This window comes from Thalassophryne amazonica, chromosome 10 (genome assembly GCF_902500255.1).
Source record: "Thalassophryne amazonica chromosome 10, fThaAma1.1, whole genome shotgun sequence".
Lineage (NCBI taxonomy): Eukaryota > Metazoa > Chordata > Actinopteri > Batrachoidiformes > Batrachoididae > Thalassophryne > Thalassophryne amazonica.
Genome location: NC_047112.1, coordinates 48,190,626 through 48,203,663, shown reverse-complemented (window position 1 = coordinate 48,203,663; position 13,038 = coordinate 48,190,626). Strand labels below are relative to the sequence as shown.

The 13,038-nt window shown below is 43.4% G+C and overlaps 1 protein-coding gene across 1 annotated transcript in view; it reads right to left on the bottom strand.

The window, feature by feature from the left end:
• Nucleotides 1-13,038, bottom strand: part of psmd1 (proteasome 26S subunit, non-ATPase 1) — a 113,532-nt gene that overhangs the window by 83,203 nt on the left and 17,291 nt on the right. Inside the window, exons 3-6 of the mRNA XM_034179961.1 lie at nt 5,158-5,231; nt 2,084-2,253; nt 1,406-1,614; nt 965-1,108 (exon numbers count right to left, since the gene is read on the bottom strand). Of these exons, the coding sequence (XP_034035852.1) occupies nt 965-1,108; nt 1,406-1,614; nt 2,084-2,253; nt 5,158-5,231 (597 nt within the window). The remainder of the gene's footprint in view (nt 1-964; nt 1,109-1,405; nt 1,615-2,083; nt 2,254-5,157; nt 5,232-13,038) is intronic.

The following is a 13,038-nucleotide window of genomic DNA, read 5'->3' as shown; positions in this document are numbered from 1 at the left end:
CGCTCAGCTTGCCGCGCTCTGACGACGCGGCACAAGCCACCGGACCATTTCTAAACGGATGGCTCTGTGGATACGAGACCGTCGTATGCTCTTTCTCTGGTTATCACAAGAGCTGGACATCAGCCATTTTCTGGCAGATTTCACTTTTAACAAGAGATTTTCAATGCTTACCAGTCCAGTAAGTATCAGTGAAATTGTGGAAAGCTGGACATGTCCAAACTTGTCCTCTGACACGCCGAAACGGAGGTGTTCCTTTGTCTCGCTTCCAAAGTGAATCGGTCGTGACGCGCAAAGCCTCCGCACGGCTTTCCATGACAAAATCTCTTGTTAAAAGTGAAATCTGCCAGAAAATGGCTGATGTCCAGCTCTTGTGATAACCAGAGAAAGAGCACATGACGGTCTCGTATCCACAGAGCCATCCGTTTAGAAATGGTCCGGTGGCTTGTGCCGCGTCGTCGCAGCTCAGAGCGAGGCGCGCTGAGCGTCCTTAAAGGGGTCCTTAAAGCTGTACTAACACACCTTATTCTCTGGGAAGCCCCTAAAATTTTCACCAAAAGCCAGATAAATTTTTCGAATGGTTTCCAGGTGCCAGTCTCTAACAGCTTCTGAAAAATTTCTGATGGAAAAAAACCCCAAATCATTCCGCCATTTCCAGACAATGAAAATACGATGACGGGGCGGGACCACTCCTTCCCCAAGGCGTGCTCACAGGCAAATGAAGTCACCGACAGGCGTGGAAAAACTCACGCATGCGCACAAGGGTTCAAGCTTGTCTGACGTGAAAACATATGAATCAAATCCATATAGTTTAAAAAACAAAAAATAAGAAGGTACGATACTTTATGGACAGACCTCGTATAAATAAATTAAATTAAAACTGAATTTACATCATTTTGAGCAGTGGTGTCGATATGGGTGTTAATGCATTACAGCTTTTTTTTTTTTTGTAGGTTTTCAATATTACCTGACAGACATTAATGAAATCAGGCTTCTCCAAGTTCATGTACAGCTTAACCAGCACCCGTAGCACCTCATTACGGAACTTCTTATTCTGCATCAAGGACATGCACACCTTTAGGCTGTAGGCAAGGAGTGTGCTCACATCATTCTGGATTAGGAGAAAGAAAAAAAAAAGTTATAACAAGGAGGAAACAACACTAAGAATGTCATATTCAAATTATGGACCACACTGTGAAGTAAATGACAATGTCACCAAGATTTTTTTTTATAAACTGTACTTTGGACTGCTGACTGTTTTAAGTTCTGTTAAAGGGGAATAATTAGACCAAATATGCTAGACCTGTACATGACCTAGTGAAATGTGTTAGCAGTTTTTTCTTTTCTTTCTTTGCAAACAAGCCTCAAGTTATTTAATAAATAAATGTAGATCTTAATAGCTGCTGACCGAGTCCAAAATAGTCTTTTCAAACATGTCGAGTCGCCTGGTCTCCAAGGCAATACCAATGGCCTGCTTGTACTTGTGGTCATCTAAGCAACGTAGGAACATCTTGTTAACAATGCCCTCAAGTCGAGGATCGATTGTTTTCTTCTCCTCATCCTCCGGCAGCTCAGCGTTTTCCACTCGCAGCTTGGTGTAATGGTCAATGCACTTGGCTAGCAGTAAAGAAACATGAAGAAGGAAAACGACTCAGTTTAACTTCTGAGAGCAGCAGCAAAGTTAAAGACAAAATCAAATTCAATAATTGCTGTATATCATTGCTTTTGTTTGAAAACTACAATTCATTTTTAATATTAAAGGTAAAGCGTGACATCAACTTAAAGGGGAACTCTGGATTCTCAACCTGTGCTCTACTTTAAGATGTTTTTGGGTTCATCATTTCACTTGAGACAATAAGCTTTAGCTTCAAACAATTATAATGCCATGGCGTTTACACACTAAATCAATATTGGACCAATTAAAATAATTTTTGCCCCGAGTGACAAGCTAAAGCCACACCTTCAAAAAACACCTTCAAAAGGTTGCCCTTTAATTTAGTTCACGTCTAAATAGCACCAAGCCATTTATTTTCTTCTAATTTTAATGTGTGTTACCAGAGTAAAACTTATTTTCTTAATCACTTACCAATTATGGTCTCAACATACTCCGAGTCATCTGTGACATTGAAGAGATCTCCAGCACCAAGAGCATAGTTCAGAGATTCTTCGAAAGCTCCAAGGTGGTAAAAAACCTTAGAAGCCACCAGAGCAGCAAATTCTCTGCTGCGAAATGTTTCATCCTCATACAACACCTCACTGTTTGTAGACAATATATTTCAAAATTAGAATGGAAAATCACAGCTACAAGACATATTTTGCAAATCAACAGATTAAAGAGATTTTTTTAAACCAAAACTGGTTACTTTTTTATTATTCTTTTAACAAAAGAACAGGCTGTAGCCACAATACGCCCTAATGGATATTCTGAGTTCTGCTCACGTCTACACAATCATGCAAGATACAAATGATCATCCCTGCAGTATTACCTAGACTCCTCTACAGGTTTGATCCTATGATACACTGCACTATACTGATATTAGGGGAAACCGGGGCACAGTGAATCATGGGGCACAATGAATCAGTAGCTGTATCTGCAAAACTACATACATACATACATATATATATATATATATATATATATATATACATACATACATATACATATATATACATACATATGCAGAGTTATGTCAGTTTTATGCATAAAGACATCCCCCTTATAAATTAGTGTTTTGTTTTTGGATACATTAAGGGTAAAACTAAGTGGCAAGTGAAGTCAGTTTTTTCCTATCAAAAGTAAATTTTGTGGATATCAGTGTCTTTGTATTTATTTCTCACAACAGAGGAATGGTGACTCAAAAAATTGTTATTACATAGTTAGAAGACTACCCCGTCCAACTGATGAGCATGTGTTGTCTTCTCCAGACTATCAGCTATTTGATAACATAACTCGTGTGTTACATGTACCTGGGGCACAGTGAATCAGTCTAGAATGTGATTTACTAAGCCCCAGTATCAAGTGGATGACAAATATTACTTGTTGAAGCTTATACATTTATTTTTCCATGAATTATTTCTATAATTTGTGTATATAAACAACTGTTTTCACATTTGAACAGAAATTATGACAGTTGTATTTATAATAGTTTTGAAAGGACTTATATCACTATATAAGACACTCACACATTACATAGCTGGTTTGCTGGATTATAGTTTGTATATGCATCAGCATATACAGGGTGGGCCAATAAAATGTTACCACTTTTTGACTGTACACAAGTTTTTGAAATGAGAACTTATTCGAAAATTTTATTTACAGACTTGTAACAGAAGCATCAAATTAACCTTTGATACCAAAGGTTTCCCACTTTGTCTCTTGTTTTCCACACAGTTCAATAATTGATAACATGTTCAATCCACGTTTTTCTTTGGATTACAGCTGCAACACGCACATTGACGCTTGTGATGACATCGCCACCCATCTCAAGAGGGATTCTCTGATTTTCTTTTTCATTTTCAGGAATTGATATTCCTAAAAATGAAAAAGAAATCTTTGTTATTTTGGAAATTGTATGAATTAAAAAAGTGGTAAAATTTTATTGGCCCACCCTGTATTTAATAATTTTGAAGAAATCTTTATAATCATGTATTTTTTTCATTATATTCTAAGCCAGGAGTGGCCAAGTTCGGTCCTTGAGAGCTACCTTCCTGACACTCTTAGTTGTCTCCCTGCTCCAACACACCTGAATCCAATGAAAGACTCATTAGCAGACTTTTAATGAGCCTTTCATTGGATTCAGGTGTGTTGTAGCAGGGAGACAACTAAGAGTGTCAGAAAGGTAGCTCTCGAGGACCGAACTTGGCCACCCCTGTTCTAAGCTGATTCACTGTACCCCGTGAATTAGTGTCCAGGGCACAGTGAATCAAAAATTTTAAAAATCAATTTTAAACACCTGTAAATTACACTTGGGGAGACATAAATAACACAGCGTTATAAACAATAACTCGCTGTATTAAATCCACAAGAGAATGACATAAACCTATGCATAATGTATTTATGCTGCCACAAAACAACATTTCTGATCCACTGTGCCCCGGCTTCCCTCACTGTTGATTATGAAGGACTGGGAAACAATTCAATGCTGCTAAAAATTAACTTCCCCCAGAATCACATTACAATGATATGATCAAATCATGTAATAACTCTACAAAGTTCTCATTCAAATTGAAGAATCTGATCAACTTAGGTGAAGCACCTATTCTGATTTAAATTAGTGTCTTGCAGTTCAAAGGTTTGCGGTTGAATTTTTTATAAACCATTACAAACATTTGTAGCACCAAGATACTGATCTCAAAATATACTTCACAAAACTATAAATACAGACTTCAACATTGATCTCCCACATCTTCACTGCAAATTACAAAATGTGTCTTGCTCAAGCAATTATACACTCAAAACAAAAATGGTGCCAAAAGTGGTTACTTGGTTCGTAATCACAGGGAAACAACTTTTAGTGATACATGCATATATAATTTTATTTGTATAGCACTTGAACAACAAAGTGCTTCATAAACAACGCCCACACACACATTAGATAGTAAAAAGTAAAATAATTTAAAATAAACCAAAAATAATTTGCATTTTAGATAGATAGATAGATTAGATAGCCTCAAACTTTTGCATCTAAACTGTCTAATTCTGTATTAAAAATGCCTCCATGTAACCTTGCAGCTGGGAAAACACCATCTCTGCCTGCTGTCCTCCCTCTTTCCTCCCTACTAGCAGAAACTGTGGCATACATTGTTCAGCAAGAGTTTTCATGGAAAAAGTTACAAAAGATAACCTTCAGAACTGCTGTGTGCACACACTTGTTCAAAATCCTGCTGTATTGATTTTGACTTTGCGTATGTCTTCAAGGCTTCAAAGTAAAAGCCTGTTATTTTAGACAATCTGTCAATTCGTCTGGCTTTTCATTTCCACACACACACACACACACATATATATACACACACATATACACATATACATATATAAAAGCCACTTTTAGTGTTATTTAGTTACATTTTAATTTTGTGTGATGAATACAGTTCTTTCCTGACAATTTGGAATCCTAAAGCTGTCTCCCAAAACCTTTATTTTCCCAAATCAATGTCACTTACATTTTGTCCACTGATCCTGAAATTTCAGCCCAGAAGTCATTTACAATGGAGTCTAGTTTATGAAGAGCAAACTCCTACAAATAAAACAGATGAAAATATTTTTACTTAACATTTGGTATATAACATTTACCATTTCAGTATAGTCAATTGTGCTGAAAAAACAAGGTGATGAAATCTAGAAATCTGAAGTTTTCATTTCTTTTTTGATATACATGCACACAAATGCAGGGCTCCCCCTGCTTCGCCCCCAGAGGTCACTTGCCATGGCGGGCAATTTAGGGGTCAGATTTACTTGCCAAATGGCAATTAAACTATTTAACCAAATAATCTCAATGCAACTCAAACTTCATTTATAGAGCACATTTGAAACAACTGGGGTTGACCTTATAAGCTTTTGCTTCTGCCCACAGCCTTTCAGCCACACTAAATTGGTAAATTGTTTGAGTTTTGTTCTGTATGTTTTAATTTTTGTTTTCTCTTGACTTGTTTTGTAAATGAGAGATTTTGTCTGTGCATGCGTGCTGAATAAAAAGCATTCATTCATTCATTCATTCAACTGGGGTTGACCAAAGTGCTGTACACATTCAATTTATTTCAATTTCAATTTATTTTCATTTATATAGCGCCAAATCACAACAGAGTTGCCTCAAGGCACTTCACACAAGTAAGGTCTAACCTTACTAACCCCCAGAGCAACAGTGGTAAGGAAAAACTCCCTCTGAGGAAGAAACCTCAAGCAGACCAGACTCAAAACGGTGACCCTTTGCTTGGGCCATGCTACAGACAAAGTACAGAACAATTCACAAAACGAATATACAGGAAAAGCTGTTGGTGCACAGGACAGGAGGGTCTCCAGCACAATTACCACACCCATCTCTGGATAGAGCTGCACCTTAAATGAAGAGAAAAAACAGAATCAAGCATCAGAAAGACAAGAAATACAGTATAATTTGTTCAGCAATAAACGATAAGAAAAACAGGAGATACTAAGGTGATCGTCGGCCACTAGCCCTGAGCTTCACTAAAAGACCCAGAATTTAAGTAAAGTTGAGGCGGTGGCCCGCTCCGTTTCCTAATAAAATGAATTAAAATACTGAAAAGCGTAGAACTATACTATGCCAGTATGCTAGCCATATGAAAGGGAAAATAAGTGCATCTTAAGTCTGGACTTGAAAGCCTCCACAGAATCTGACTGTTCTATTTCATTCCTCCTGACCGCCAGAGGGCGGTGCTTTAGCACCTGGATAACTACATGTGCGCAGCACAGAGGTTGAGAATATATACCAACAAAGTCACACCATTGAATGTGACCTGGGTGACATCACTGGTTGTCTTTATATACCAGACGCACCCAGCGCTCGCTTCTTTTCTACATTCTCGCATTCTTAGAGGTTGAGAACGCATTTAGCTGCGATTGCCGCTCTCGCTTGTAGCCTCGCAACCCACCTTCAGTTGGAGCTACGTGCAGTGCACACGTCCTCCAGAGGCTGCGAGACACGGCTTCACCGTTTTTTGTATTCTTTGACGCCTGTCGTAAGTACACCTTCCTAAACGCCGGGTGCGCGCCTTGCCGCTGCCCTGCTGGATATTTTCCTCTGTGCACATTAGCTGTGTTGTTTCGATGAAAGCTGACTATTTGTTTAGTTGTGTCGCTAACCCCGTTAACTACGTGGTAGTGTGTTTATCAGAACCAGTATAGTGTACTGTGTTGAGCTTGCCGTGAGTGTTTTCCACTCCTTGAAGTACTTTGTCTGCACTGCCGCCATTTGCTAAGTTTAACAGCTCCGCTAGCAGCTAGTGTTGTCGTCGTTGCTCTAAGTGACTTAGCACTTGGGCTATGAGTTTTTTTCGGCTGTGAACATCGTGTTATTACTGTGGCTGTGAGTGTTTCACACTCCGGGCCTTGTATTAGCTTTTACACTGAGTGTTTCAAGCTCCGTGCCTCGTGTCGAGTCTGCGGCTGTGAGTGCTTCACGCTCCGTGCCTCATGTCAAGCCGACGGCTGTGAGTGCTTCACGCTCCGTGCCTCGTGTTACTATTTACACTGCGTGTGATTCACGCTTTGTCATTCCATTTGTAACCATCAGGGCTTGCGTTAGCCATCTGCACGTAGTCCACAATGTTGACAGGGCCTTTGTTGCATGGCTGTAGTACCTGTTTGGCTCCCTTGAGCCCAGATGATGGACATATGTTTTGCCCCTCCTGTCTTGGGATCGGACACCTGAGGGAAGCCCTGACTGGCGATGCCTGCCTTAATTGTGCCAGCATGCCACTGGCAGAGAGATCTGCTAGACTTGCGGCATTGGAAAGTGGAATATCTAGTGCGACTTTGGCCTCCAGCCCCAGGAAGGACCCAAATCACCATAAACGCCCACATGCAGGAGCCCCTTCTGCTAAGAAGGTTACTCATGACCATGCTTTGGTTGAAAAGGTCGAAACGTTGACTTCTGAGTTTGCTCAGATTAAGTCCTTGCTTCTGAATCTACAGCCTAAGGATGCAGTGACAGTTCCTGCTGTCCCTAATGAGGCTGATCAGACCAATGTAGTTACTCAGCAGGAGGACGATGTCGTGTCTATTGCTGCAACTGATTCCTTGTACATGACAAGTGATATAAACTGTGTGGAGGATGAGAGGAGTCTTTCTCCAAGCCATTCATTAGTGGGCTCTCATACCTCCGAGGCAGAGTCCATGCCGCAAACCGAACCTGGACTATCCTTTGTCAAGCAAGCTGTTCAGTTGGCTTTATCCAGGCTTGGGGTCGACAATCCCCCTGCGGAAACCACCGCTTTAAGTGCCTTTTTCAAAGTCACTCAGAAGCCTGAGTTCAACGTTCCAGTTTCACAACCATATATCGAGGAGCTCCACCGATGTTGGGCGGACCCCAAATCATTGACCCATCTATCACAGGACTGCAGAGCCCTTAGCTCTATGTGTGATTCAGCGCAGTATGGTCTGAACCGTATGTCCGCCGTTGACAGCATTATTGCGAACCTGGTTGTGGCTCCAGCTGATGCCCGCTGCCCACGCCCTCAGTGTAGGGTCACTGATGACCTAATCCTGCAGAGGCACACTCCGTTCGCTGTCGGTTCTTCCAGGCCAAGTATTTGGACCTGCGGCCCAACAAACTTTAGAGCGTGCTGTTGAGGCTAGTAAATCTCGGCAACAGTTTGTTGACCATCTTCCAGACCTCAGCCAGTCAGACGTGCTACAGCTTTTCACTCTACATCCAGGCTTCCGCCGACCCCCAGAGCTGCACGTGCTTTTGCAGTTGAGGGCCAGCTCTCCCAGCAGCCTGCCTTTCGTGAGCCTACAGGCAGACCCCCGAGAACTGAACGGTTTCGCAGAGCTTCCAGTAATCACGCCCAGAGGTCCTCAGGGATGCGAGGCAGAGGTGGTCGGGTCTGACTGCCAATGTTTGGCCCCCAGCCGTTTTTCACGAAATCAACTCAGCCACTGGGAGGCTCAAGTTCAAGACCCATGGGTCATTTCAACCTTGTTCGAAGGTTACAGAATTCAGTTCGGATGTCGTCCTCCAAAGTTCAATGGGGTGAGGATGACTGTTGTTTCCAACTCGGTGCAGTCTGCTGCCCTACAACGGGAGATTTTGGAACTCCTGGAGAAGGGGGCCATAGAGCCAGTTCACAGATCAGACCAGCTCAGGGATTCTATTCAATTTACTTCCTTGTTCCAAAGAAGGATGGCGGCTTTCGTCCTATCCTCGATCTCCGACGTCTGAATCGTTATATCAAAGTGCTGCAGTTTCGCATGCTCCGTACAGTAGACGTCCTTCAAGCTATCACACCAGGAGACTGGTTCACAAGTGTTGACTTAAAAGACGCCTATTTCCATGTGCCAGTGGCGTCTCATCACAGGCAGTTTCTCCGCTTTGCTTTCGAAGGTCAGGCATACCAATTCAGGGTGCTTCCTTTTGGCCTGTCTCTTGCCCCTCGTACATTTACCAGATGTATGGCTGCAGCACTAGCCCCACTGCAAGCTCTTGGATTAAGACTCCTACCCTACTTAAACGATTGGCTTGTCTGCGCTCCGACTCAGGAGCAGGCGCACAACGACACAGCTCTTCTACTGAACCATGTCTCTCATTTAGGACTCACAGTGAACTTTGCAAAGAGTTCTCTTGTTCCCAGTCAACAAACGACCTTCATCGGCATTGCCATCAACTCCCCGACTATGACTGCATCGCCATCCCTGCAGAGAGTGGACGATGTAATTCGTCTCGTCTCACACATTCAACGGGCTGTGACGCTGCCTTTTGGTTTGCTGCTCCGGTTGATGGGCAAATTGACTGCAATGTCGCTAGTGGTACCTTTGGGACTTCTGTTCTTATGTCCCCTACAGATTTGGATCAACAACCTAGGCCTCAACTCGAAGTTGCATCAGCACAAGCTTGTACGACTCTCCAACCAGTGCCTTTTGCACCTCAAACCCTGGTGGAATGTGGACTTCATCTGCAAGGGTGTCCCTCTAGGCTCTGTTCCTTCTCGCCGAGAGGTGGTTGTTACAGATGCATCACTCAAAGGTTGGGGGGCCGTGTGGAATCACAGGATGGTGAGGGGTGTCTGGAGTCCCCAGGAGAGACTCCAACACATAAACGTGCTGGAGCTTCGCGCTGTGCGACTGGCTCTCAAGCATTTCCTCCCAGCCCTGAGAGGAAGACATGCTCTTGTCCGGTCGAACAACACGTCAACAGTCTATCACATAAACCATCAGGGGGGCACCAGGTCCAATCACTCATTGGCAGAAACTCGGAAGCTTCTCTTATGGGCGTTGCCTCGCCTTCAGAGTGTCAGAGCAGTTCATCTGCCGGTGTACAGAACAGCGCAGCGGATTTACTCTCCAGACAGAAACCACCACCGGGAGAGTGGAGACTGAACCCGATTGTGGTCCAAATGATCTGGCAGAAATATGGTGCAGCGGAAGTGGACCTTTTCGCTTCAAGCACCTCGACACATTGCCCACGATGGTACTCCCTCTTGGAACCAGACAGTCCACTGGGGCAGGATGCACTGGCTCACCCGTGGCCGGATTGCCTCCTTTATGCCTTCCCTCCTCTCCCGCTGCTGATGTTGACACTGCACAGGATAGATCAGAGCAGCCACAGGGTGCTGCTGGTTGCTCCATTCTGGCCTGGGAGGATTTGGATTTGTGCCTATTCTCCTCAAATATTTACAAGAACTGCTGGAGAAAGGACTTTCTGTCGCTACCTTGAAGGTTTATGTTGCTGCAATCTCTGCCCGGCACGTCTACGTTGATGGCCGGTCAGTGGGTTCACACCTCTTAGTGTGTCGTTTTTTGAAAGGTGCTCTACGTTTGCGGCCTCCAAGGCTTGCACGCGTACCTTCATGGGACCTTCCTCTAGTCCTGGAAGGTTTAAGCTTATCCCCTTTCGAACCAGTTGAAAGTGCTGATCTTAAATGGGTGTCAGTGAAGACTGCCTTTCTACTTGCACTGTCTTCGGCTAAGCGGGTGGGAGAGCTCCATGCCCTTATCAGTCGCTGGGGACTGTTTGCGATGGAATTCTGACGGATCTGAGGTTACGCTGTGGCCTAATCCGTCCTTTTTACCCAAGAGAATTTCGACTTTTCATGTTAACCAGCCAGTTTCCTTGGCTGTGTATGTCCTGCATTCTGATCCAGGATTATCTGTTTCAGGTTCCCTCTGTCCTGTCCGAATGTTGAAGCAGTACATTAGTGCGACTCCGGGATCTGGAAAACGGATGCCCTGTTTGTGTGTTACGGTGATCACAAAAGAGGCTGTGCTGTCTCAAAGCAGTGACTCTCGCACTGGGTCGTGGATGCCATTTTACAAGTATACAGGTCCAGAGGTCTTCAGCCTCCTAAGGTTACGTGCCATTCCACCAGAGGGGTGTCCACCTCCTGGGCTGCACTGAGAGGTGTCCCTTTGAGTGATATTTGTGCTGCTGCTACGTGGGCTTCGTCCTGTACCTTCGCCCGCTATTACAGACTGAATGTGGCTGCTCCTCCTGCGGTGACTTCGGCGGTGTTGTCTGCCTCCACTCCCCACTGCTGATGTGAGGTGAGTGTGACTCTTCGTGACCTTGTTGGTATTAAGTCATCCAGGTGCTAAAGCACCGCCCTCTGGTGGTCAGGAGGAATGAAATAGAACGAGAGTTACGAATGTAACTACGGTTCTATGAATTCCGGATGACCGCCAGAGTTGCTTGTCACTCAGAGTCTTGCGAGTTAATTCCGAAAAGAAGCGAGCGCTGGGTGCGTCTGGTATATAAAGACAACCAGTGACGTCACCCAGGTCACATTTAATGGTGTGACTTTGTTGGTATATATTCTTGACCTCTGTGCTGCGCACATGTAGTTATCCAGGTGCTAAAGCACCGCCCTCTGGCGGTCATCCGGAATTCATAGAACCATAGTTACAGTCGTAACTCTCGTTTTATTGACGCAGGGAGCTCATTCCACAGAACAGGGGCATGATAAGAGAAAGCTCTGTGACCCACAGATTTCTTCCTGAAGACTTGTTCCTGAGCCATCGTGGTAAGATCCTTTACACAATGATGTCGGTTTTTAATGCAGTGCCGCCTGAGGGATCAAAGGTCACAGGCATTCAATGTTGGTTTTCGGCCTTGCTGCTTACGTGTAGAAAGTTCTCCAGATTCTCTGAATCTTCTGATTATATTATGGACTGTAGAGGATGGAATCCCTAAATTCCTTGCAATTGAACACTGAGAAACATTGTTCTTAAACTGCTGGACTATTTTTTTCACACAACTGGTCACAAAGTGGTGAACCTCGCCCCATCTTTGCTTGTGAACGGCTGAGCCTTTTGGGGATGCTCCTTTTATACCCAATCATGACACTCGCCTGTTTCCAATTAACTTGCTCACCTGTAGAATGTTCCATACAGGTGTGCTTTGAGCATTCATCAACATTCCCACTCTTTTGTTGCCCCTGTCCCAGCTTTTTTGAAATGTGTTGCAAGCATCCATTTCAAAATGAGCAAATATTTGCACAAAAACAAAAAAGTTTATCAGTTTCAACATTAAATATCTTGTCTTTATGGTGTTTTCAATTGAATATAGGTTGAAGAGGATTTGCACATCATTGTATTCTGTTTTTATTTACATTTCACACAACATCCCAATGTCATTTGAATTGCGGTTGTAAAATTTTGCCAGAAGTACACTTAAACTTGATCAAAAGCCAGGGAGAAGAGGTGTGTCTTAAAGGAAGAATTAAAACCTTGATCAAACCCACAGAGCGGATGTGTCAGGGCAGGTTGTTCCAGAGCCGAGGGGCCACTGCCACAAAGTCTGTCACCTTTAGTTTTTAGCCTCATTTGTGAGGTCACCAGTAGCAGTTGATTCGCAGATCTCATTGCTCTGGCAAGGGCATAGAAATGGAGGAGCTCAGTCAAGTACTGGGGTCTAGGCCATTAAGAGCTTTAAAAGCAAGTAACATTTTTAAATCTATTATAAAAGCAACCGCGAGCCAGTGCAGCGAAGGTATATGGGGACAGGGGATGTGTGTTCACCCTTGTGTTTGCCAGCGAGGAGACAGCCAGCTACATTTTGTATCAGCTGCAGGCGGTGCAAGAGTGAGTGGTCCAGACCAAAATACAGTGAGTTACAGGAATCCAGTCGTGTGTTACGTGGCAGGTACCCTTTTACTTTCGATAAAATCTGCAAATGAAAAAAACAAAAACTGTGTTTCATAGTCAAACTAACCTGGGGATCAAATTTCAGCCGGTTATCAAATATTACACCAAGATTTTTCACTGATGACCAGATGTTTGGTGTAAGGGGGCCCAGCAGAAAAGTCTGATGGCCTACATCCAAACATTATGATTTCAGTCTTGTTTTCATTTAAATTCAAAACATTTGCAGT